This window comes from Myzus persicae, unplaced genomic scaffold (genome assembly GCF_001856785.1).
Source record: "Myzus persicae strain clone G006 unplaced genomic scaffold, MPER_G0061.0, whole genome shotgun sequence".
NCBI lineage: Eukaryota > Metazoa > Arthropoda > Insecta > Hemiptera > Aphididae > Myzus > Myzus persicae.
Genome location: NW_019104064.1, coordinates 1 through 27,833, shown reverse-complemented (window position 1 = coordinate 27,833; position 27,833 = coordinate 1). Strand labels below are relative to the sequence as shown.

The 27,833-nt window shown below is 29.3% G+C and overlaps 3 protein-coding genes and 2 long non-coding RNA genes across 5 annotated transcripts; 4 read left to right on the top strand and 1 right to left on the bottom strand.

Moving 5' to 3' along the window:
* Nucleotides 1-115: 115 nt before the first annotated feature.
* LOC111038276 lies at nucleotides 116-14,626 on the top strand. The gene is made up of 3 exons (XM_022321313.1): nucleotides 116-511; nucleotides 13,116-13,272; nucleotides 13,360-14,626. Exons 2-3 carry the CDS (start codon nucleotides 13,128-13,130, stop codon nucleotides 14,577-14,579), a joined length of 1,365 nt encoding a protein of 454 aa, XP_022177005.1. The 5' UTR covers nucleotides 116-511; nucleotides 13,116-13,127; the 3' UTR covers nucleotides 14,580-14,626.
* Nucleotides 14,627-14,982: 356 nt separating this feature from the next.
* LOC111038269 lies at nucleotides 14,983-18,447 on the top strand. The gene is made up of 5 exons (XR_002604963.1): nucleotides 14,983-15,030; nucleotides 15,108-15,252; nucleotides 16,268-16,385; nucleotides 17,304-17,447; nucleotides 18,288-18,447. It is a non-coding gene; the product is annotated as an uncharacterized LOC111038269 (long non-coding RNA).
* A 616-nt stretch (nucleotides 18,448-19,063) lies between these two features.
* LOC111038263 lies at nucleotides 19,064-20,374 on the top strand. Its single transcript, XM_022321302.1, has 3 exons — nucleotides 19,064-19,346; nucleotides 19,701-19,920; nucleotides 20,100-20,374. Exons 1-3 carry the CDS (start codon nucleotides 19,146-19,148, stop codon nucleotides 20,336-20,338), a joined length of 660 nt encoding a protein of 219 aa, XP_022176994.1. The 5' UTR covers nucleotides 19,064-19,145; the 3' UTR covers nucleotides 20,339-20,374.
* A 609-nt stretch (nucleotides 20,375-20,983) lies between these two features.
* On the bottom strand, nucleotides 20,984-23,470 carry LOC111038275 (putative nuclease HARBI1). Its single transcript, XM_022321312.1, has 6 exons — nucleotides 23,150-23,470; nucleotides 22,345-22,540; nucleotides 22,125-22,284; nucleotides 21,671-21,815; nucleotides 21,441-21,585; nucleotides 20,984-21,365 (listed from the first exon to the last, which is right to left on the bottom strand). The coding sequence occupies exons 1-6, from the start codon at nucleotides 23,403-23,405 to the stop codon at nucleotides 21,104-21,106; spliced, it is 1,164 nt and encodes a 387-aa protein (XP_022177004.1). The 5' UTR covers nucleotides 23,406-23,470; the 3' UTR covers nucleotides 20,984-21,103.
* Nucleotides 23,471-25,479: 2,009 nt separating this feature from the next.
* On the top strand, nucleotides 25,480-25,901 carry LOC111038268. The gene is made up of 2 exons (XR_002604962.1): nucleotides 25,480-25,580; nucleotides 25,749-25,901. It is a non-coding gene; the product is annotated as an uncharacterized LOC111038268 (long non-coding RNA).
* The last annotated feature ends 1,932 nt before the right edge of the window (nucleotides 25,902-27,833 follow it).

Genomic DNA, 27,833 nt, shown 5'->3' with positions numbered 1-27,833 from the left:
AAGTCCGCCTGCCGGTTGCGGCGCACCCGTCGTTCCCGGGCATGGCGCGCTCGGCGTTTGGTTCGTCGGCCGTTGTCGGTTGTCGTCGCTCTTAGCTTTTGGCTCCACACGTCAGCGCGGCGGAACGCGGCAACGCGCCAACGCGCCGTTTTTCCGCGTCGCGCCATACCGTACGCCGGTTGCCCGTTTCTGCGACCGCGCGCACGATCGTATGTGCACGTAATTCCGCGCAACCAGTTTTTTTTTTTGTACGCGCCGTTGTCGTTGACCATCCTCGCGGGTCTTCACGCCGCTGCGAACTGCGAACACCACTTGGCAGTTAGCTGCGTTGTCGTGACGATTTGTTTGTCGCACGTTGGCCGCCGAAAAGTTGTGTTGACGGTGTGCTCGTCGGCCATCCATCCACCATCGTTGGCGCTCGCACGAAGCATCATAACCGCGACTCGCGCACACCGTAGACCGCAAGCGTTCGAGCATCGATTATTCTCACCCCGCCGCCGTCAGGTCAAATGTATGTATTGCCACTTTTAATCGGCGCGGTTGTTGGTACCAGTTACCTGGCTGTGCGTGTTATTTTGTTTTTATATCTTATGAATTATTATTTGAATTTATTGCATAATGATGGCACACGATGTTTAGGTTGCCGTCATTGATTTAGACTGCCAGAGCCAATTTTGTTTCTTAGCTGTAAGATTTAAGGGCGCCCGATTTAATTATTATTATTTGTATTTATTATATTTATGCGCTCAGCGCTTTACACCTAATTCGGATTTGTTTGTTTGCGAGATTTGTATCAATTAAAATTGAGACAGAATTACATACTACAAGTAAAAACAAAAATAAATATTTTAGTTATGCTATTGTAATTTAAAAATATTATTCATGGACGCTTGAACTTTATAGAGTATATTATTATATTTTAAACGAACAATGACATTTTGAAATGCAATTTTTTCGATAAAAAATGAATTTAATTTATCTATGGTACCTAATATTGTTATGACTAATAGTCAGATATATTACATTAATCACAATAATATCATAAAATGGCTGCATCCGAATTGCGTGCCAAAAAAATGAGCAGTTTTGGTCAACAACCGAATTGCGTGCGCAGTTTTTATATGACAGGGTGGAGTTGCGTGTGAGTATTTTTTGAGACAGGTCCGAATTGCGTGCGTTAAAGTTTGAGTAGACGACCGGGGTTTTAATCAGTTTAAAAGGTCGTCGACCTTTACATATTATGCTGTAAAAGTACTAATATAAATATAACTATATAGTAAATTCAATACAGGTACCTACTGTATCTTGGGTTTTCTCCAGCGAATGGCTAGAATAGTAAATGGCGATTAGATATGAGTACATGGCTATAATATGATAAGTATATTATAACGATTTTAGAAAATTGAATTCAATATTTTGACTTGTTTATTTTTGGCATTGCATTAACAATTTTTGATTAATTTTTAAAACTGTTTTTTTTTTTATTGTGATTTTTGAACTTAAGGTTTTAATTGTCGATCCTAACTTTATTTTTAACTGTTATTTATTGAATTAATACTATATTTTTGATCCCCTCTCCCCCATAAGCTCTAAAAAATAAAATTTAGTTGTATATTAGTATATAATTAATTTATTATTAAATTATTAAATTTTAAAATTAAAAATGTATATAATATTTATTTTTTAAACAATTTGAATGAGTCCATATATTAATATAATAAAAAAATATTTAATATAAATATAAATAAATAAATATAAAATGGTGTGAGGAGGCGCACGCAACTCTTAGCAGGTTCAGTCGCGAATAACCTCAACCTAGATAATGATTTTCGCACGCAATTCAGAAACACCGCTTAAAACTACTTAGTAATATTATAGGCTGATGGATCGTCTTCGCTCAGAACCTTTTTATGTATACAATATTATGTAATATTATCGAATTCAAATTTAAAACATTCATTACATATCTAAACACCTGATGTACACCAGAGCGTTACCCTCTAACCCACTTAGATTTTCAGCGGAGCGATTTTACAATGATGTGTGTTTTTATATATATACATATTTTTTAATGTCTGTCATCAGTCATCACGGTTTCTTGCAGTAAAAATGCTTCGATTTTCTTCAACATTCTCTTTTCTAGAAAGGAAAGTGAATCTAGTTGCTGCATTCGGGAAGTAATAATTTAAAATCTCTAAAATTTTCAAAAGCAACAGGAAAAAACAAACAACAAATTAAGGCAAAACGGGAAATTTTTACGCAAAACCAATTTTCGAAAAAATCGATTTTTGTTTTTAGTATAACTAAAACAGTAGATACATGAAATTTTCACTGAATATTTGTGTAGACATTTTCTACACACCATAATATTTTCAAAATATTTTGATTTGTGTTGAACTATTTATAGGCATATGAAATTTTCAATTATTATGTGTATTTTTTAAACTGGAGTCGGTAAAAATATTTTGATATGTCAAAAAATTTAAAATATAATACAAGGTTTCTTGTAAATTGTTGTTAATGAAAATTAAAAAAAAAGTTGAGCATAAATCCACAATAATTTTTTATGATCGTTTAAACATAGAATTTTGACAAAATTTGTAAAAATCACGAAAATTAGCAAATTAAATTTTGTTAGAAATTCATAAAATTGTTTCTATTTATATCTAAGATTTAACAATTTAATTCAAGATTCTTTACAAGTTTTTCTACCGTAATCAAAAAAAAAAAAAATGTCTACCGGAAAGTCAAATGAAATTTGTATGAGCCTTAGGAGTTGAAATTTTTACAACATTGGATATGATATATATATATATATAACCACTCGATTTGATTTGTAGCGATTTTCTTATTTTGTTGTAATTCAAAAACGAAATACTGTAGCCACTTGAAATTTTCACCAAATGTTTATTTTATCAGTTCACATACTTGATAAAATGTTCAATATATTGAGATTCGTTTTAAGTTGTTGACGGACATTTTACATTTTTTAAAATTTTTTTTCCATAAATGTCAATACAATTTTATTGGTTGGATCAAAAATCATGAAAATTTAATATAAGACTATTGTAACAATAGCAGTTAAAAATATTAATAATTCCTCCTACACGATTTTTTTTATAAGCATTTAAAGTTTCAAATTCAACATTCAAACCGAAATTTAAAATGATTTGTTAGTTAAATAATTTTACAAAGTTTTCAATTTTTACATTTAAGGAGTGAAAATTCAAAACCATGTTCTACTTAAGCAGATTTTTTCGTAACTAAAAAATCTAAAAAATATATGTGTACAATTATTTGTTACGGACATTTTAATTTTATATTTGGATGAATTTGAATATTAACACAAAGAATAACCTTTATCATTTTGTTGTAATTCGGTTCTAAAACAGCCCAATTTTATATGGGTATATTTAGTATTTTTCCATCATCACTGATAATTTACGAATAATATTAATTCAACTTACTGGGTATCTTATTAATAATAAATAATAACAGTATAAAATGTCCTAAACTGACGTACCGTCTCCGCTTAGAGTCGTTTTTCGTTTACAATGATTTGATATCATTGAATTCAAATTTAATATCGTCAATTACAGCCACCGTCTAGACTCCTAATGTACAGCAGGGCGACGTCCACTTTCTCCTCTTTTTTTTTTTTAATCGTAACCTTTTATTTGTTATAAAAATGAAAATAAATAGGTAATCACTCGGTTTAAAGTTTAGTAGATGTCGGTTAAACTTTGTATTGAGTATAAGTCACTGTAATGGATGAGTCATTTATACCAGTTGGTACCTATTTATTCTATTATATGGTATTTATGGCAAATTTATTTCTTGGTATTGATTTATAAGATTCAAACATTAATATTTATATAATATATTTATAATAGTTATTTATTTTTATATAGTTCAGTTAATGCAATGACTTAGGCAAAATTTGTTTTAATCGATGCCATTAATAATTTAAAATAAATTACTAATTGTTGTCTAAAAAATGCTGATAAGTGTGTAACGATGTGCTGTACGATACGTTATATGTGGGTGGTGGTTCACTGTATAGTAGATGGTGTTAAATTTAATATTGTTGTAGCCGGTTTGTCGACCTAGGTTATCTTATACTATATTTATATTGTTATTATTAATACAGTAGCCAGTAGTTTGAATTAATATTGTTTGCATATTATAATATTATCATATTTATATATAATAGTATACTTTAGAAGTATGAAGTACCCAATAATAATATTAGATTCTGAGCGGAGCAATGAATGTATTGATTTTACAATGATGTATATTTTTATATTTATTTATTTATTTAAATTTTTTTGTGTCTATGGTCACGGTTTCGGGCAGTAAAAATGCTTCGATTTTCTTCAACAGCAAATTTTCTAATAAGAAAGTGAATTTAGTTGGTACATTCAGGAGGTCAAAATCTAAAATCCCCAATAGTTTTCTAAAGAAACAGACACCACAAACAAAATATTAAGGGAAAACGGGAATTTTTATGCAAAACAAGTTTTCAAAAACATGGTTTTCACGGCGATTCGCGCACTTAACAATATTGAATATCCTTGCGTTGACAGGATACCTTGGGCAGCCGTGCTAAATTAAGCTAACCAGCTCGTCAGCGGCTGCTGCGATTACCTTACCTGATGTAGGGACATAGTTAATAACTCACAGATAACACAGTTATGTTAGTGTGTGTGTGTGTGTGTGTGTGTGTGTGTGTGTGTGTGTGTGTGTGTGTGTGTGTGTGTGTGTGCCGGTCTTTGGAGGATTGGAACCTACCCGGGCGATTACCGATACTTTCTGACATTATTTGATGGCTCAAACAGTAAGTGTAAAATATAATGTGTATTAATACGCTCTATCGTGATTCGAACCTTGTACATGGGTTATTATGTTATTATTATACTTTTGGTACGAATATCAGAATATTATGGTTCCGAATAATAGGCTAAATGATAAAAGTTTACAATTTATATAATTATAAGTTACCATCAACGTCATTCTTCAGAAACTCAAAGGCATCTGCCACTATCTATAGTATCTAATATCATGTAAGATATTTATAAGGCTATTTTTACTAAACATACCATACGAGACTACGAAATCAGACGCTCAACAATGACAGCATTATTATGACCTATAATGGGGTTTGACTAATAAAAAAACAAGCCTAACATTTAAAACATAATTTGGAAATTTTTTTAAAGAAATCCGTTTATAGTTATATTATAGCCTATTTTTATGTTGTTTTTATATTATTATCCATTCTAGTTTACTCAGTTATAAATATAATTATAATAGTAAGACATTGATTACCTTATTCAAAATCAGTAGTATATAAATACTTACTCCGACGGTCCGGTGCTTTGTTATAACTTCATAAAAAATGTGTGAAATCCGTATTTGAATGTCTATAACTATCAACGGTGTGAGTTAATGCCAAGTTAACACTGCTGGGCAGTGGGTAATCTACCGTAAGTGAATAGGTACTTATGATATTATCATCCATACGGACCAAATTACAATATATTTACACGTGTGTCATAATTATGTATATTATTTAGTATTTTTATTATATCGCAGTTATCCGTGATGTGCGCATCACAAAGTGCTACGAAGTATCGGCAAAATGGAGTCGAACAATATTGTTCATTTTAATAGGTATTATATTATAATGTTACCGGGCGCCAAATGGTTACTGATTATTTTATTGTGAAGTATAACGAATGTCGTACAGTCGTCACAGTTTCAATAATAATAATAGGTATACCTATACAGTATACACTATACATATATGTATATACTATAAACTATGACACTGGCATTGCATGGCAGGAGAAGTATTGACAGTGAGCAATGTCTCAGGCCCTCGGGTATACATAAATAAATTGTGTGACGAATGATCCAAAGATCCGAAAAAAAGGACGGTCGTTTAAAATCCATTAAAACCGAACATTTCGTGCGTTTCTGTAATTCCAAAAAACGACGTTATAATCGTATTATCACCGCTTGGAGACACAAACTCGCCATGGTGTCTAACGTGAGTAAATAGGTATAAACTATTATAAATATAATGGCGAATTTTACTTGACCTTTTAGACATTATTTTTGATACTTTTTCTGAACACAAATAAAGTGCCCCTCTCTATAATATTATATGTACCGGCCAAACTACAATGTTTAATATTCTACTTTTATATCGAAGTAATCCGTATAGGGTAATGTCCTGCTGTGCGTTCCTATATGACGCCTATAAGCGCACACGCATCGGTTTAACATGAAAAAAAGGACGACACGTACCATAGTTGACCACACACGATTAAAAGGACGCTACACCCGCATGTGTGGTCTGCGTCAATGATTCATATTGTATTGGAGTTATAATATATTGGTGTGCTTCACCCGGATCTACAAAATTTTAAGTCTAATAATACCTACGCACTTGGTCACGGAATTCAAAATAAATACGTTCAAGTCCATGGGTGGATAGTAATTTTTGGTCCTCAGGGAAATATTTATAATGTAAACTATATAAATATTGAAAAATATACAAACAAAGACAACATTTTTTTTTAAATACCCATATTATTTTTATGCAAACAATTTATCTTATCTCCATTTCGAAATTTAATTTTAAAAAAAATGTATCTATTAAAATATAATATAATAATATAGAATTTAAAATTTAAAATGTACCAAAGCTTCAACTTTTAAATCATCACTAAATCTACGCACCTGACTTTTAAATCTTTTTTAAAGTACCTGCATGTGTTATGTTCGTCCTATAGACGGTAATTTTCATTCACTATTTTCAATACGGTTTACCTATAGGTACCGTACTTTCTTAGCTTAGACTTTTTTATCTTGGACTTTTAATATGTACTAATATACAATTCTCAATTATTATAACTATTTATATGAAACTATTCATACAACAATGAGTTTATTAAGACACTTATACCGATTTAATAATTTATTATCATAATATAATTCATTATACGCATATAGATATAATATAGTTATTTGTCAGTTAAATGAATCATATATAGATAAGATTTTCTGTGTGTTCTCAATCAAACTACGATATCATTAATGAGTCATGAGTAAAATAATTCCCATTGACATTCTTTACGAGTCATACAATATTAGTCACAGCTAACACACAGACAAACATCCATTTTCGTATGAATCCAGATTCAAATATTGAACATAAAAATACAATTAAAAATGTAGAGGCATTATCAGAATCCAAGATAGGTAACTTATATTGTCCATTATAAATGTTTTAAAGTGTATATATAGTATATAACTTACTACTTTATACACGTTATAAAATCTACATTATTATACATTTAACTTACTACAAAGACTTACATATAAATAATTATACATTGTTCGTAATTATAGATTATCCAAAATTATTATTCAAAGTTTGTGAATGGATGTCAGTATTTTGATTTAAGACACACAGATGGCCTTAACTAGTATATTTAAGTCACAGTGTCAGAAAAATATGTTATCAAAATTAAAATTGATGTTTCGGTACTGAGTGAATTTTTAATTTCCTTTTTGGGTCTTTTACAGCCATATGAGTTGAAGCGTTTTTTTTTTGATAATATAGTGAAGCGTGACTTCAAATATGAACTTTTCGTGTTTCCAAGAATCTTAGCCGTAGTCTTAAATTACACAAAGCGTTCAGGAAACTCATGCACAGTAATGATCAGTAACTACACACACACAGCATTACCAATGGATACCTATACAATATTGCCTGAATACAAAATTGTAAAAATGATTCGCTTTCAAAGGCCCTAATAATAATTATACCTACTCATATAGACTCACACCTACTCATAGACCGGTTCTGTGAATTCAAATCCGATAGTGGGTGCTCGTTTTATTAACTACAATCTATTTAATTATATACAATGTGTTTACCTTTTAGAAAGAAATTTGTTCTGTTCTTGTTCTTCAAAAAAAAAGATTTCATTCCTTTAAAATCTGAACTGGTTCCTTTTTTAGTACACGATATAACAAAAAATAGGTATAACTAATTAACTCGAATTCTGGGTACCTTTACAGTTTATATATATTCAATCTTTTTGTCCATAGTTCAACACATTACCATATTGAGTTACCATAAAATTAGAATAGTATATTTAGGAATGATGTTCCCAAGTCTTGACCCGCATCATATATTATTTTATTGTTCAATGTTCATGTTGTACCTAATTCCACCTAACCTTTCGAAAACGCTAAGGACGCGAAAACAATTTGTAAACAGTTTTAACGATTAACATGTTTTCTCGATAACGATCACTTAATAGTAATATACGCACTAAGAATATATATATTTTGATTTCAATTATTTAAATGTATGTATAAGTTTAAACTCGAGTAGAATGGAATATTTCATAATTTTTCCTTGAAAATAGGAACTTAATACGTAATACACTGAAAATACCACTTCTATAATATTGTGATCATATCAATCGTTTACCGGTAATTTGATATATTAATCGATTTATATTATATTGAAGTCCCTCCTACAACAAAAGAGTTTTTTTTTAAATAAATTATTCTACAACAAAATGTACCTACATCACTCAGGCGACGTAAAGCACAAACCGGTTTTTCTTATTTCGATTTCTCACGATAATTTATCAATACTATTTCAAGTGTCATTTTCGGATTTCGACGTTTGATATAATAATATACATATAGGTATTACTTTTTTTTTATGTTTTGTATTTTGTATTTTTTTTCTCATAAGATCAGAAAGATTTCATTCAATTCAAACTCCTTAGATACGTCGTTCGTACGACGAGTATATTCGAAAGAAAACGTTTTTTTTTTGTGTACCGGCCAATGGGTAAGAATACTAAATAATACAGCGCCGTTCTATTGTAACAATAATGTTATGTTCGTGAACCAAAGGGTCGCCAATCTCCTATCTTCGTGATTAATGATACCAGGGTTCAAAATTAGGAATATGAAAACGTCAAAGCCATACACATTCGTACACTCAATTGCCGTGCATTTTAGAGACAAGTAGATACCTAACTCTACTTAACCCTGTGTGTGTAGTGTGTGTTAGCCAACGGTATCGTTTTGTATTCCATTATAGCGTTTTTTCTTTATTTTTACGAAACCCAATTCGACGACTTTTATCAAAAGAGGCCGTAAGTAGAGGATTATTTATATCAACAACATACAGTGTTTGTCAGTGTTTAAGTGACCCACAGCGAAGTATATTACACTTGGTTCTGGGACATTTGCGGTCGGCTTTTTTTCGTGCCATTTGAAGTTAATTCATTTCTATTAACCTGACTATACAATTTAAGGTGCTATATATAATATTATATTCTAAATACATATTATATTATGAAAACGTGTTTAAAAAGTGTATCATTATTATTTATACAGAATGAACAGATTTGTGATACAGCCATTTCGTTACAGGATGAACCGATTTGTGTTACAGCCATTTGGTTGATTATGCATATTCGATGTCATAATTGATAGGACTATAACGTTTGGTTTATTTATTATATCTGTACATTTTATTATTATTTGAAAACATCGTCGGTAGCATTTACTCAGTTTTTAGTATTGTATACGCATTGGTACAGTTCGATCTGTCAGTATTACAGTGTGTTAGTGTTCAAATTTAAATTTAAACTAAAAATGAATAATTCATTTTAAGTGTTAGAGTCAACTACAGGTAATCCCCTAGGGTGCTAGGGTGAGAATAGTAAACTTAATAAAATATTAAATACACCACTACCAAAATTTAAGAATTTGTATATCTGTCATAATAAAGAGGCTGATAATTCGGAACTTTTATATGCTATAAGCTACTTAAATATGGAAGGTACTCGTAATAGGAGAAAAAGATGTTCATACATTTAGACGAAAGAATTAAAAAACAGTAGTAGAGTATGAAATAGATAACGATTTAGTCAAATGCTTAAAAAAATAGCGGTTATTCAAAAATTAGAATAAGGTTATGTTTATGTACATATATGTTAATTAGTAATGTATGTTAGTATTAGTATTATATGTTTATATGTACCGTGATCGATAAATGTATTATGTGCATTTTTTATAATAATTGATATAAGGTTTTAAAACAAATGAGTAACCTATTATGTAGTGCGATTGACAAATAAATTATTATCATATAATTTATTTATAATAATAAAAATAATTAGCTTTTAAACACGCCAGTAAAAAATACTGTCAGTCCTAAGCCTTGAAAAGTGTGAAGGGAAGTTAAAGTATAATTAAATAGTAAATATATATATTGGCACAAATTAAGTATACTGCTGTACATTTATATACATTATATATAGCATTCAAATTGTATACCCAAGTAAATAGAAGTAAATTGATCGCAAATGACCCGAAAAAGGTGCCGACCGCAAATGTCCTGACCGCATTGGTGGTGCCGAGACACCATTACACGTATAGTCCTGGAGGTACTGGGCGATTTTTGACTCGGCCCGGGGAAATACAATGTACAAAAGGTCTAAAGCAGTAAACCCGACCCGGTTTTTTTCATGTAAAAATGATTGCCATAACGTAAACTTGGCCAGAATAACAATAATACGAACTGATCTTCTGATATTTCATTAATAATAATTACACGATACTTTTGAAATCCATTTAACATTAACTAGTGGTTACAATGTAGAAGTGATTCTCATTATCCTCCAAAAATGAATTCGTTTTATTTTAATTTTTAGATTTATTATTAAAAAGTGTGTAAATTCGTTAAAGCAGAATTAATTTGTATGATTGAGTATATAGCACATATGTAATTTATGTTATATACGTTATTTATTATTCTCAAAATAAATGATGTCATGCTTATTATATTTTAACGATGAAAATTACCGGGCTGAGTTTACAATCAACTTTTTTCATCACCTGATATTTTGGGCCGAGTTTACAATAAAAAAAGGTAATAGCGAGCCCAGCTTACATTTGCCCCGTTCCGTTCCAATACTTAATTAGTAGGTATATTTATCCTATATCGGAAATAGCCTTAAGGCCATTTTTTCTAAATGTTAATTTTAAAGATGTATTCATCACACTGGGATTTCATCCAAGTAATTTTATTTTTATCTCAGCACAGCACTAATCATACGCAATGCCATGAATTTTTGAAGATAGTAATTTTATAATGAACTTCAGGTATCTATATATTTTTTTGCCCCTGCTAAACAATTTTAAGGGCCATGAACCTAATGAAAATATTGGGGACCCTCAAATAATTAATCTTATAATTAAACGTGTATTATGCAGCTTGATAATAATTTAAATAAAATAACTATGTACTAATGAAAGTTGCTTTGTACTCCATTCTTAGATCGTTAGATCTTAGAATCAAATTAAATGTAGATACATATTATACTATACCTGTTTTATTATTTTATCAAAATCATTTAGCTGTTTTATTTTTTCGAAATATTGTATTACTTACATGGATAGATTATATATTTATATCAACATCATAATAATTGGTATCCTATACCATTGATGTTATTTAGATACACTATTTACTCGATCTACTTTAATATGTTAGTTTTTCTAGTTTTAACCTTATAATTTAGAAAAATTAATAATCATCTAATTCCATCTGTTCTACATTTTTATTTCACATTTATTTTAACGATAAATTAATTGATCTGGTTTCAGTATCAACAAGGGTACCTATCTACCTACCTATTTCTTGGAAGTTGTATTAATATTTATTTGATTACTACTTAATGCAGCGAAATACTTTTAGCACGCTAAAAAATATAGGTTAGCGTAATGAATACTTAATTAGTCGCTACGTTCAACCTATTTGGTGATAGTTAAAATAGTATGATATACCTTTATTTATTTATATGCTAATAATTATGAATATATTATTGAACTTTTTGGGTTTTTTGGGGTCAGTCAAAAAAACTTGTAAAATATGTAATAAAAGTTAAAAATAAAAATAATTACATTTGCGGGTGTATTTTAACAGTACACTAACGATTGTCGTCTCTATAAGCAAGTCTAATCAATCTCAATATTAAATAAAAAATAAAATTCTGCGTTTTAGATTTATGTTAAAATTTTAAATTACATTGACAAATCCATTATGTATCCAAATAGGGAAAGAAATGTAACAATTTAATAATCATAAAGATCGATTTGAAATATTAATACCTACTATCATATTCAAAGAATAAAATAACTGCACGTTGACCACTTATAATACGCTTTTCTTTAGTCTGTTTTCAAACATTCAAAACATAATTTTATACTAATAAAAATTAAATTGTATAGCAGCATATAACCTTCATTGTTAATATACAACACTTGTAAAGCCAATAACTGTGTAGTTGATGCTCAACCAGTAAAGAAAAAAAAACACGCCTTCTACTACCACCACAACAACTAAGATTGCGTAAATCACCACACAGCTGCGCTAGATGGAGTGATCGAAAACCATAGTCCATTCGACCACCGTAATTTTTTATTTAGTTGGCTCTTGTCTACATATCCGCAACGTCGTTATTAATCTTATTTCATTTTTTGTTTCCAAGTTGTTTGTCATAATATTATATTGTACCTATCCAGCCTGTTGCACAGCAGCACAGCACCAATATTATTATTTATATTATTTTTTGCTGTAAGTACTATAATATTATATTTATTTATTTTAGTCTATTACGTATTTTACCAAAAATTTCTGACGTTCGTGCCACACTGACAATAAACGAAAGGTTAAAAAGATACTAAAAACTAAACATAATCATGATTGCTAACGTCATGGTGAGGGTTGCCGATTGTCGACGGCAACAGAGGTGTGGTGCGCAAACATATAATATTGTTATAAGTTATACATTTTTCTATAGTTTGTAATGTTTATAATAATATAATGGATAGTGATGATTTTAATTTATCGACTATATTCAAGTACCCAGGTAAAATATATAATAGGCCATTCAGGATAAATATTTAAACAGTATTTGTTATTTATTAAATAGGTTACGTATATAATATCATATTTTTAAAATACCTATTTTAATTTAAGTATAAAATATATTGATTTTTTTCAGTTCAATTTTAAGATGATTACGCTTAAAAACCTTGCTTATATGAGGTGCGATGATGATGAAAAGGCATTTTACGATGATCTGGGGACGTTAAAGATCAGTATTGATAATTGCTGCAAGTTAGTTCTTACTGACATTACGAGAGATCCTAATTCCCAAGGTAAATGATATCATAGCCTGAACAGATATGAATAGAGATTGTAAAGACGTTTCTAATACATTGTTTCTGTGTCTATTTATACAACAGTTTCCGACGAATTCGATTGGCTGAGCAGAGAGGCCGCTTTCAGAGGACACCTTGAGTGTCTTAAGTACTCTCACGCCCGGGGCTTTCTTTTTGATGACGAACTTTGTGGTTTAGCCGCAGCACACAGTAATTTAGAATGTCTGATTTACGCGCACGAGAACGGCTGTCGGTTAGACGCGATTACGTGCGGACAAGCTGCATTCGGTGGTAGTGTTGATTGTCTGCGGTATGCCCGCGAGAACGGCGGTCAGTGGAATGAGATGACCTGCTATTGGGCTGCACTTCATGGTAACCTTGACTGTCTGAGGTATGCCCACAAGAACGGCTGTCGGTGGGACGAGACGACATGTGAAGTGGCTGCATCTTGTGGTAATCTAGATTGCTTGATTTTCGCCCACGAAAACGGCTGTCGGTGGGACAAAAGGACGTGCGAAGCGGCTGCAGGTTCTGGCTGGCTGGATTGTTTACGGTACGCCCACGAGAACGGCTGTTCGTGGGACGATACGACGTGCGATGCGGCTGCACGCGGCGGTTCCCTTGATTGTTTAATGTACGCGTTCGAAAGCGGTTGTGGGTGGGACGAGGTGACGTGCCAATTGGCAGCGCTTGATGGCCACCTTCATTGTTTGATTTACGCGCATGAAAACGGCTGTCGGTGGGACCGGATGACGTGCGAGGCGGCTGCTACTAATGGTCACCTTGACTGTTTGGTTTATGCGCACGAGAACGGCTGTCGGTGGGACGAGACGACGTGCGAAGAAGCTGCATCCGGTGGACATATCGAGTGTCTACGGTATGCCCACGAAAACGGCTGTCCCTGGAACCGCCTGACGTATGAGAGTGCCGCGTGCTATGGCCGATTCGAAATCTTACGTTACGCCCACGAGAACGGTTGTCCCACGTCGGAGCGCGCTTGCGAATACGCGGCGGGTTTAGGCGACCTGGACTGTTTGCGGTATGCGCATGAAAACGGCTGCCCGTGGACAGAAGATACTTGCATAGAAGCTGCCTGCTACGGTCACTTTGGCTGTCTGCTGTATGCTATCGAAAACGGCTGTCCGTTTACTGAACAAACGTACATGGTGGCTGCAGCCAGCAATAATGAAGACTGCTTCCGATATGTCGAAAGCAAATGCACGATATTCATGATAGAATATCATGAACCCGTTGACGAATGGGGATTGCCATTATCTTTGGCTAATACGCAACCACCGTCGTAGTTTTATTAAGGGGATCGGTGGCGGTGACGACTGTCTTTGTCTAACACACGCGCAACATAAGAATTCAGAGGTGTTTTTTGGCAAACTTACCGATTGATAAAGTGAAGCGATAAGAATTCTGAAAACAGATTTGAATTTGTCGTCAAGTCTTCTTGAGATCGGTCAGTCTACATTTTTGATTTTAGATTCTGAGTGAAACGATACAAAAAAAATAAAAAATAAAAAAACATTCATCGTTTCACTCAGAATCTAAAATCAAAAATGTAGACTGACCGATCTCAAGTAGACTTGACAACAAATTCAAATCAGTTTTCAGAATTCTTATCGCTTCACTTTATCAATCGGTACGTTTGCCAAAAAACACCTCTGAATTCTTATGTAACGCGTGTGTTAGACAAAGACAGTCGTCACCGCCACCGATCCCCTTAAAGTATACCTATAATATCCACAGGTAATAAACAATCTTACATCCAACGGATGATACATAAAATATATTTTAATAATAAATATGTAATTATAATTTTTTAGGGAAATCTGTTAATTGCTTATTTCGTGTGCCCGCCAATAATACCTCTCCATTGTCCAAAACGAGCCACTTAGAGGAGTGTCCGTACGAACCACCTCAGACATCCATTATTTTACCCCTCTAGACAACGCGCTATTTGATGACAAGGTAATATGAGAAATATTCTTATTCGAGTTATTGTGATGATTAGAAATGTTGTTTAAAATAAAAACAAGCACATTTTAAAACAATTTTTTTATTCTAATAAAATGTAATATATAAATAAGTATAAAAAAGTAATTTATCGCACCGCATCCTAATTTAAAAATATGACAGTAACAAAGCAACTGAAATAAAATTAATTTTGACTATTTTATGAAGAGGATAAACAAAATATACAAATAAAGTGTAATAGCGAAGACCTGGCACATGAAAAAATAACTTTTGTACAAATCAATTTTGTTTTATAAATAATTTAGACACTTAGCCACAATTAAACTATACAATTTTTTATTTTAATTTTATAATACTGGAAATAAATAAATGAATTTGATAAAAATAGTCAATTTGTAAATTTGATTTGTGTAACAATTATGATGGTTAGACCAATTTTTTAAAGTAATGTAATATAATTTTTACAACTTTTTAGAATCTCAATATTTTGTTATGTACTTAGATGTTTATTCAGTTTAGCGTAAGAAACATTGAAACTCAAAAATTATAAACTTATTTTTCAATATTTACCTACATGATACAAATAATTTTAACTTTTTTTTTTGTATCATAACAATTTTATTGAACTTTTATTATTTATTGATAATTGACAGTGTGTATACCTACTTTACTTAACATGATCATTAAATATTTAAGCTCAAAGTACACACACCTTAATTAATAATTTAGTAAATAGGCACTATCTATTTTTTGTATATCAAATAACAATTTTAGGGCATATAATATATATGCCATAGCCACCGAAGCTACTAATATCTTTATATATGTACATGTACAATGTTATACATTTTTGGTTTAACTGATAAGATATTTCGGCTCCGTTACTTGGCTCTTAAAACCGATATGGTAATATTAAAAATGCTACTATTTCTAATTATGATTTATTAATTTATACCATGAGGTATCTACTATCACTTGGGTCTAATATATTTTATTGCACAATTTTCAGTCTAAATTACCACATCGTTTGAAACTGCTAAGAATCATCGACAGAATAACTATCACTCATTGAAAGATCACATTGCCAGCGACACAAAGTTTTGTTTAATTTTTGACTTGTGAGGAATGTAAGTATTGCCTTATTCTAGACATTGGTGGTTATACAATTTTACTAAAATTAGATATCTCTGATCTATGTATAACATTTATTAAATTATAATTGGGTAGTTATTAGAAAACAATATTTATTGTCATAACATGTTTTTACAATATAATCTTATGAATAAATTAATTTTCAATTTTAAGTCATTAATAATAGTAATATAAAACGTTTATTTACTAAGTGTTAGTTTTTGTCCACATTGCGAGTGAACCGTATTTATAAAATAATAATCTGTTGTATAATTCAAATATTAAGTAATGTTTAATTTCTTTGGTTTAACAGCACTAATTATAATAACAATAATATATTTGCAACAATAATATACAATATATTTTAGGTTATTTAATAAGCTTACAATATTGCAGACTGTAGTAATAACGAATAAGATATTTTGACTCTGAAACAGGGCTGTTAAAATCTACAATATGATAATAAAAATACTACTTTAATTTCGTCGTTAAAAATGTCTATTTTCTAGCCTAAGTTCTATAGAGTTAGGCTTAGGCATAATATTAATTTGGTCTGTTTGAATAATGATGATTTATATTGGTATTAACTATTGTTTAAATCACCTATCTCATCTACTGAATTATTGAGGAGTTGAGTGTGATGTGTTGTATTCCGTCGATTTTTTTTTAAAATTTAAAATAGCTTATATGAGATGGATATCTGTTTTATATTAAAAATATATATACATCTATTATGATATAACCTACCTCATTTTGTGATGTACCTACATAATTGTGTATTTTGTTTTGGTGGATTTTGATACTATATTGAATTACTATTATTATTATTATTATTATTTTTCTACATTATTATAACAAGTATATGTATTAACTTATAATTACATTTTTTTGTTCAAAAAATGGAAAAAATCAAGGCCAACAATGCTGAAATGTGTTTTAAAAATGAACGATCCAGAAATCGGGGACTATTACCTTCGTATGCCCAACATTCAAACATTTCATGATGTCTAAAAAAAACGGTTGTTGTACATCACAGGCGTACAAAAATTGTTTAAAACGTAAATATAAATTAATATTTATTAAAATATCTATTTGTCCGTATTTATAAAAGCAACTGCATTGTAAATTTGGGAAGAGTGAGTCTTCGAAACCTCTGGTTAAATTGTTTTCGTTTTATATATACCATTAAAAGTTTGGGTTATGGAGAAAAAAGTTATTAGTTATATATCTATATAAAATTGCATTTTGCTTATTTGCTTTTATATTATAATGTTTTAGATACTGATGTGTGTGTGTGTCTTTCTTTATTTTGTGTTTTTAGTGTCTGTGATCAACATGATAAGTTTTCATAACAATGCTCCGATTTTAAACCTCAGTTAGGTTTTGGAAGGAAAGTGAATCTAATCAATATAAATAGAAAATTATACATTTCCTTATAGTTTTTGAAAGTCTGGGAAAAAATAAATTATAAATTATGGTTAAACTGTATTTGAATGCAAAATCGGTTTACGACAAAATTGATTTTGATTTTTGGTTTAACTCTATAATAACCATAGATACATGACATTTTCACCGAATGTTAATATTTAGTCAAATTAATTTTTTTGAGCGATTTTTTATCATTTAGTAGACATATCACTCATCCATTACAGTATTACTGTGACCCATATAATATGTAGGTAGGTACTGTACATCATTGGTGCAGTTATTTTTGTACTTAGGTGCAACGTACCTGAATAGATATTATTTTGAAATTATTCATATCGAGGGATTACATTTTTAAATACTACAACCCATGCATTATGAATTCGAACTCCCCTCTACTCTGATATTATGACAATTTATAATACACGATTGAAATATTTCTAATTAATATTACTCTAATTTTCTTTTTCTAGCTTTGAAGCAGAAGAACAAATACATATTTATTCGACTGGTCGATTTTTTGACTCCAGAACACAATTTTTTAATCATGAAAATGCACATAAAGAAATAGTGGATTATGACCCATCAAAATTTGTCACCATGACATTTAATTAATTTTTTTTTGTTTTCACTACTGTCATATTCATTTTATATTTATTTATATATATATTATTATATTTTTTTTTATTATTAAAATTATTATTCACACATATTGTGAAATGAAATACAATTATAGCTATTTAAAAATTTTTTTTCTGTATAAATAAACTTTTGTGTACCTAATTGTACGTTTGTTTATTTGTACTGCCATAAATATTCATACAATTGTAACGAAATTACGATAAGTCTTTCACAGCTGTCTATGTATAGTACGGTTGCGTGCGGGTACCCGTTTAACGTAATGTTGGTTGCTTGAGGTTTCCTATGTAGCTGACGATGATGGAAGAACAGGGGGCCAATTCTTGAAATTATGCGACTAATTCTCACATGCGATAAAAGTCACAGATTTTATCGAAGGTGACTAATTTTAATCGCATGCGACTTAAAATTGGTATTCTTGAACTAAATCGATAAGATTTTATCACTTGTCGTATGCGATAAAGTATTCCGAATGAACCACTGTGGTAACAACACAAAATCTAGATTTTAACCTCAAATAATCCGGAATTCTACATAATATTTACTAGTTCTAGATAAGAAGTACTAGATAGTACTAGATAGTACTAGTCTCTAAACCGTGATTAACTTTACAACCTTACAGTTTAGTATTTGTTATATTTTTTTTTTGTTTATTTTGTTATAAGTACCATACTACCATTTTTAATATTATAATGTCTAAAGACACTAAAGTGAGACCAACTCAAACCCAGATGAGGTATTTGGTTGATCTAATGGCCAATGATCAACAATTGTGTTCGGGCAAGTTTACTAAAAGTTTTACACATAAAATTGCTCAACAAAGATGGGAAAGCATCTCTATTCAATTAAATGCATTACCAGGTGCGGAGAAGAGTTGGAATAAGTGGAAGAAAGTAAGTTAATTTGTTTGGTGGAGATATTAATTTTATAAGTATTTATAATTATTTTTTTCTGAACTAAAAATCTCTGCTCTGCTAAAAATGAGTAAAAATACTGTAACCAAACTTTAATCTTGTATTAAAAGAAATTAAGGGCCACTACATACTATCTTAAATGTTGTTATCTATCTTAAAAAACTCTTAATGAGTTATCTTACATGTTTAAATAAATATTATTTGAAGTTGAGACTCCAAACTAATTTAAGTTGATTAGGTATTACATTTTTAGTAGAGTAATAGCCTATGAATTAATCTTTTTAATTTTTAAAAAGTAGTTATCTTTAAATTAATTGTATTGTAATAATTAAGACATGGCAAGATACTAGAAACATAACAAAATCTAAAGCGGCAGCTATTAAAAGGCACATAGGAGGTACAGGTGGTGGATCAAAATGCGAAATTGAACTAAATGAAGTTCAAAAGGAAATTTTACCTTTATTTAGCCAAGCATCTGTTAGCGGTCACTTTAATTCTGAAGAGTCAGTGGTTGAGTTTGACTTTGATGATACAACTAAAGATGTGTTAACTGGTAAATTTATATATATTTCATTTATTCTAGTAATATTCAATCGTACATAAATAATTACACAGTATAGTCTTTGAATTAAATATATTTTTATTTGTATAAGTCCTACCAATTCATGTTTTATTGTATGTATTTCACATTTTGTTAAGTAATGTTCAACTATAGTATTGTATTGTTTTTAGATGCTAATGAATTATGTATTGAAGAGTTGGTAGAGACAATCACTTACAGTAATTCTGAGAAAGAAAATAATGAACCCCCATTAAACATTAAAGCTGTGAATGAAAATTATTACGAGCCTTCAACTTTTGAACCATTAACAACAACTACAAGTGCTCATAAACCAAGTAAAAACTTCCAAATAAGTTTAAAAAAAAAAAAATTATTTTTTTATTATTTTTTAATTTATTTAATTAATTAATTAATTTATTTATTTTTAATGATAAATTATATGACTGATTAATTTTTTTTACCAAAGATTGGCTTTTAAATTACTTTTTTTATTTTGTTTTTAGTTTTTTATTTTTTTTTATCTTTTAGCAATTAAAATGTTTAAAATATACAGTTAGTTAAAAAACTAGTTAAGTTCAAATTTGAATTTTTTCAAGCATCTTTGACCTTTTAAGTTTTGCTCAAATTTATAAGTGATTTCGTATTTCGTATAATATTATAGATTCAAAGAGAAAATTAACTGCTGGGGCCAAATTAGATGAAAGCAATTCAATTGCAGAGCGACTGGCTAAAATTTCAGAGGAAAAATGTCGTGTTAAAGCAGTATATTATGACAAAAAATTAAAACTTATGGAAGAAAACAATAAAATCTTAAAAAATATAGAAACCGTAGTCTCTACTTTTATACATGAAAAGTCTAAAATTTTATGATGAAACTAAAGAATGAAAAATTTATTTTTAATGATAAATTATATGACTGATTAATTTTTTTTACCAAAGATTGGCTACTTAAATTACTTTTTTTATTTTGTTTTTAGTTATTTAGTTAATAAGTTATACATGTTATTATATTTACTAAAAGGTTACATTTTTATTTTATACTTTATATTTACAAGGATATGTTACACATTTTATTTTAATTTGTTTTTTAATAATAAAAATTATTACTTATTTATGTGTTGTTAGGTTGTCTTATGATTTAAGAGAGTTGAAAAAATGCATATAATGTAATTAGTTATATAACATTTCTATGTGATAAATATCTGATTACTCTATTTCTCTGTTGTCTTCCCAGTGTTAAATCTATGTTTCGGTTAAAATCAGCCAAGATGTCTTGATCTTCCACCATACCCAAATTATCAAGATCTTCAATATTAGGACCATCAGGCATAGGAACATTATTTGTGATACACATATTGTGCAGTACTACACATGCATTTATAATGGAAGATGCTTTTTCGGGCTTATAATGCAGTGTCCTATCTCTTAATAAGCACCTAAAAATAAATATATAAATGTTTATTGCTAAAATATCATTACAAAAAAAAAAAAAAGTTGAAAAAAAATCCTACCTAAATCGCATTTTTAGCACTCCATTACAGCGTTCAATTATACTCCTAGTTGACATTTGTCTTCTATTATAATTTTCTTCAGCTTCAGTGCTAGGATCTGGTATAGGTGTTAATAGCCATTGACGCAAAGCGTATCCAGAATCGCCTTAATATATTTTTTAAATAAATAATGATATACCAAACTGAATTTATTAATAAGGGACTTGTTAGACAATAGACATAATATTTACCTAATAAATAAAAATTATTGTAATTGCGTCTATGCAATTCTTGCAGAATTGGTAAAACTTTACTGTTATTCCACACATGTGTATCGTGAGTACTGCCAGGGAATAAAGCGTTGACATTCAATATTTTTAAATTTGAATCACAAATCTAGTTCAAAGTTCAAATTATTAATATATAGCACTAACACAAGTTTATTCCTATGTTTTACAAATAACATTTATCTATCAATTTAAATTATCCTAGTTGAAGTACAAACAGTTTTTAGAAATTTAAATACATTAATAATAAGATCTGATTATGAATTTTTTAAAGCATTTGTGTTTATGATATCACAGAAAAATTGTATGATTTAAAAATGTTTAAATAATTAAAAACAATTATATTTTCCAATCAAAATTTTAATAAAATTGGATGATAATTTAATAGTTAACATTTAAATCTAATACAACATATTACCAATTGGACATTGATTGAATGATATCCCTTACGGTTAACATATATGTATTCGGGATGTTGATTTTCATTTAAATTTAAATTTGTTGAAGGGGGTGTGATTGCCACATGTGTACAATCAATACACCCAACAACACCAGGAAATCCAGTATTCCTGTAGAAACTAAATGATATATAATTTAAAAACATGCCAAACAATTTTTTTTTTAAATTTAAAACTTACCCATTACGGATATCATTGAGTTCATTTATATTTTTTGGAAACTTAACCCAAGCATTAAATATTTCGGGCAGGTTTAATGCAGTCACAACTTCACTGATACAGCGGGATACAGAAGGTTGGGATAGACCCATAAATCTACTGTTACCAATAGGCGATTGGTAAGAGCCCGTAGCCAAAAAATTTAAAGTTACAAAAATTTATGAAAATTAAAAATAGGTAAACCATAATTGATTAATAATATACAGTATAGTAGGTAGTATAAAAAATTACCTATATAAAAAAATTAAATAAAATTCCCATTATAATAATATAATGACTAGGAAATGGATTTGAACATAAGCGTGCGCACGGGGTAGTCATGGTAGGCACTTGACTACTCTGCGAACTCCTTTGGCCCCCTTCAATATTCAATATTATTATTATGATAATTGATAGTCAATCATAAAATACTGTTTCACTATGGTAAATGTAGTTAAATGAGGTTACCCCATCAAAATTAGTTTTTGTAACTTAGGTGTGAATATGAATATTATATGTATATACATAATATGTGTGTGTGTGTTAATGTGTTATGTACTTATGTATACTTATGTATGACTACCCTGCCAGAAATTCTGCGCATGCTTATGGATTTGAATACTCTAAAAAACAAGAAAAATACCTTAAAAGTACGATTTAAGTTACATTTTTTAATTCATTGATGTATGAAATTAACTTTGTGCTTGGAATGTTTGGCAATGTTTTTGGACATAAAGAAAAAATGTAATTGCATTCAAATCCGTTCCCTATCAATGGCTATGCCTTACTTTAGTATTCAGATCAATCGCAGATGAACGGAAAGAATTTGATAAATGGGGACTTAATAGGATAATTAAATCTTTTACAACTTCTTTAGTGAGTCGAAAGTTTTTTATGAATAACCGATCGGTTAATTTAAATGGATCCGTAATCATTTCCTTATTTCGTGTTTGTCTTTCATGATGCGCATTATTGAAATTATTTTGATGTTCTTCGACGTTATTAACAGCAAACAACATTGCCATTTCCTCAAAATTGGCCATTATAATTATAATATTAAAGAAAATGGGAAAAAACAAGTAATAACAAAACAGTCCACAAATTTGATGACGCGTGACGCTGTAAATGCGGCAATGTACCTATGCAAAATTGTATTGATATTTATTTATTTAATGTGGACCATAAGTCACAATACAACATTATATAAATTTAAGTTGTTAATTGTTATCAAATTAAAATTATTAAATGATTATTGGTATGACATATATTTATAAATTATCATGCGATATAGTCTTGTCACCGAGTTTTACCCAGTCGACTAATAGTCGAATGTTTTTCGTTCGATTACAGTCATACCTTTTTTCAAGAATACCAAATATTTATTTTCATGCGATAAAATGTTTATCGCATGCGACAAAGTTTATCACGATTTCAAGAATTGGCCCCCAGAAGAGATAGTGAAAAACACAAACACTGAATACGAGTAATGTAGTATATTTATTTCCACATCGAATGCAAGTGTGATTAGTGCAAAACATAATAAATAGAAATTGACGGTGTCGCGGTGATAAACACGAGACAAACTGATAATACGTCCGACGGGCAGAACATACCATCAAGAAATTTAGGTATAATTATACAAATACACGTTAGTAGTTGTATTTCGTTCTGTAATCAATGTTACAAGTGCATTCTACTCGATATTTTTTCTCTACACGGAAAATCTATGAATCATAAATTGTTTCTAAAACTGATTTTAAACTTAATTCTATAATAATATTTTATGCTCCTCCTACGTACAAATAGAATATGCACGTACTTAGATTCTAGCCATTAAAATGATCTATTTCTTTGGCCGTTACCGATGTTCAATATGGTTATAATATTTCGGATATTAGTCGCTAAGTAGGATAATTAAAAAACAATCCATTTTGAAAAAGTTGAACGTTAAGTCCAAAAATACTAAATATTCTATGAAATTTTCATTTGAATTATAATATATATTGTCATATCAGAAACAATAAATTAATATTCATTTAAAAAATGTAATTATTATTCCTATTATTATTTATAATTTACTTTATTAATATATTATACTTGAATTTGATTACTATTATTTATACTTACCTACACTTCACTAAAAAACCAACAATGACCTATGCGATTTAAAAATTCTTTTATTCTCAACTCATCATTTGTAATTATTTTAATGTAGGTATTTGTTCACCAATGGTCCATTACTATGCTAAATAGTAAATAGTAAATTAATACATATAAATTATTCAAATATGTGTACGTATAAGTATACAAATTACCAAATGAATTATTAGAATTACATTAAAATGAATTACATTTCTTTAACTAATATTAATCATATAAATATAATATAATAATAGTATACATACTAGTATAATAAATTATATAATTATAAACTAAAATTTGGTTTGTTTGTCCGTTAAGTTATTATAATCATTTTTCACTTTATTTTAAATTCTGAGCGGAGCGATGAATGTATTGATTTTACAACGATGTGTGTTTTTAAAATATTTATTTAATTTTGTTTTGTGTCTGTCATCATGGTTTCTTGCAGTTAAAGTGCTTCCATTTTCTTCAACAGCAATTTTTCTGGTAGGAAAGTGAATCTAGTTGTTGCTTAGAGAGGTCAACATTTAAGATCCCCAATAGTTTTCAGGAAAAACAAACAAAATATTGAGGAAAACTGGAATTTTTGCCCAAAAACCAGTTTTCGAACAATTGATTTTGGTTTTTAGTATAACTATAAAAAAAAAATGACAGTAGATACATAAAATTTTCATTAAATATTTAAATTGGCATTTTTTATACACCATAACATTTTCAAAATAATTTGATTTGTCTTAAACTTACTATTTATTCGCATGTGAAATGTTCGATTATTATCTAGTTTTTTTAAACTAAAAAAATGTTCGCTCTGCAGGAAAACTTGTAAATGTAATAAAAGGTTCCTTGTAAGTTGTTCTTAATGGAAATTAAATATAAAGTTGATTAGTTAATGTAAATCAACAATAATTTTTTATAAACGTTTAAACTTAAATTTTGACAAAATTCGTAAAATTCACGAAAATTAGCGAATTATAATTACAGTAGAACCTCGATTATCCGAACTAATTGGGACCGCACCTAGTTCGGATACGCAAAAGTTCGGATATTGGAAATTTAAAAAAAAAATTTAGAATTACGTATGTATTAACTATTTACTATTTTTATAATTAAATATTTATTATTGTTATTAATATTTTATTAGAATTACATACATAAATTACATTATCAAAAACATTATCATACATTATAAGAAATAGGTACATTACATTTATTTTATTTACATATGTATGTATTATATTTTTTAGATAAGCCTGTTGCGTTTTGGTTATCTACTAATGATTGACGCACGTAAAATACATAACCTGTACTAATAATAATCCAAAAAGGCAAAAACGATAGTTATGATAAATTCGATAAACCGGCCGACCGGCCGGATACGAATTTTCATGTTCGGATAACAGAACGTTCGGATACGCTAATTATAGTTCGGATAATAGAGGGTTCGTATAACGGAGGTTCGGATAATCGAGGTTCTACTGTAGTTAGAAATTCATAACATTTTTTCTATTTAAATCTTAGATTTAAAAAATTCATTCAAGATTTCTTACAAGTTTATCAACCTTAATCAAAAAAAAAAAATTGTCTACCGGAAAGTCAAATTAAATATCTATGAGAGTTTGAAGTTGAAATTTTTAAACATTGGATATTCACTCGATTTGATTTGTAGCGATTTTCTTATTTTATTGTGATTCAAAAACGAATTTCTGTTGCCACTTGAAATTTACACCAAATGTGTATTTCATTAATTCATATACTTAATAAGATTTTCAAAATATTTTGACTTGTTTTGAGCTGTGGACGGTTATTTTCAATTTTCATTTTTTCTAATTCCTTTTACATGATTTTTTTTTGATCAACATTTAAAGTTCAAATTTCGACAATATTTATCAAATTGAAATTGAAAATGATTTCGTAAATGTATAAGGTTTTCAATTTTTATAGTAAAGGATTGAAAATTAAAAATAAGGTCCTACTTAAGCAGTTTTTTCTAAAATTAAAAAATTTAAAAAATATATGAGTACAACATTTTTATAGACATTTTAAGTTTAAATTTGGAAAAAAATTGTATATTAACACAAAGAATAACGTTTATCATTTTGTTGTAATTCAGTTCCAAAACAGCTCAATTTTACATAGGTATATTTAATATTTTTCCAGTATCACTGATAATTTAAGAATAATATTAATTCAATATACCTTACTAACAATAAGTAATAATAATATAAAATATCCTTGACTTATATACCGTCTCCGCTCAAAATCGTTTTTCATATACAATGATATGATATCATGGGATTCAAATTTAATACCATCCGTTACAGCGACCAATATTTTATAATTGTTTTTCGGTGGAGCTAATCGCTACTGTTTCTCATTATAAACTATCATGTCTTGGGTGCTAATCGCCCCTAATTATTATAATGTGAACTCGAATCACCACTGTTTTTTGCATTATTATTTACTAGGCACATTCCTCTGTTATATATATTTATTATTGTATTATAATTACCAGTGTAATTATAATATTATTCATTGTTTTATTCTAGAATTGTTGCGTTATGTCCGTTATAATGTGATTAGAGGTACCGGTAGATCGCCGGCCGTGCACCGACAAATACCTAGTGAGTTTTTAGAACATAAATTATTATTAATTCAGGGATCGAGACTTATAGCACTAAAAAATCATGAAATATGCGCTATTATATGCACTAAAAATATGAAAATATGCTTTAAAAATTATTTATTTAAAATTTGTATTTAGACTTTTTTTATGAATTTATTATTATTAAAATTTAAAGAAAAATTTTTATATAATTTTACAGTTTTAATTCTCTACAAATAATGATGAAAAACTCTTTCTTGTTCTCATTAATTTGAATGTGTCATAACTAGCTACATAAGTTGTATGCATTTGATTTTGCGAAGAATCGTTATTAAGGAATTTAAAAATATCGTGCTTAGATCGAACAATTTTGAAAACTTTAAATTTGTAAAAACGAGTTTTTCAAAAAAAAAAAAATTAATTCTAGTGTTGAATTACTTGTAGAATATTATAACCTCTGTGATATTTTTTCGTTTGACCACCAGGAGACCTATAAAACGAGAATGCAAATTCATATTATCGAAAAATGAAAATATTCTCGTATACGTACAGTTTGCTGGAAAACAGTGAGAGATATTACGAAAGTAGAGAGACACAAAATTTATAAACTTAATTAGCTACATAAGTTGTATGCATTTGATTTTGCAAAATACCGTTATTAAGGAATATAAAAATATCTTACTTAGATCCAACAATTTTGAAAACCCTAAATTTGTAATAACGAGTT

Excerpts from the sequence above, each read along its gene's own strand:
- LOC111038276 (XM_022321313.1), top strand. The coding sequence starts at position 13,128 with ATGATTACGCTTAAAAACCTTGCTTATATGAGGTGCGATGATGATGAA. Across the intron at positions 13,273-13,359 it reads GAGAGATCCTAATTCCCAAG|TTTCCGACGAATTCGATTGG; the intron begins GTAAATGATATC and ends TTTATACAACAG.
- LOC111038263 (XM_022321302.1), top strand. The coding sequence starts at position 19,146 with ATGTCTAAAGACACTAAAGTGAGACCAACTCAAACCCAGATGAGGTAT. Across the intron at positions 19,347-19,700 it reads GTTGGAATAAGTGGAAGAAA|ACATGGCAAGATACTAGAAA; the intron begins GTAAGTTAATTT and ends GTAATAATTAAG. Across the intron at positions 19,921-20,099 it reads AACTAAAGATGTGTTAACTG|ATGCTAATGAATTATGTATT; the intron begins GTAAATTTATAT and ends TATTGTTTTTAG.
- LOC111038275 (XM_022321312.1), bottom strand. The coding sequence starts at position 23,405 with ATGGCCAATTTTGAGGAAATGGCAATGTTGTTTGCTGTTAATAACGTC. Across the intron at positions 22,541-23,149 it reads GATTGATCTGAATACTAAAG|TTTTTGTAACTTTAAATTTT; the intron begins TAAGGCATAGCC and ends AATTTTCATAAA. Across the intron at positions 21,586-21,670 it reads CAATAATTTTTATTTATTAG|GCGATTCTGGATACGCTTTG; the intron begins GTAAATATTATG and ends AAATATATTAAG.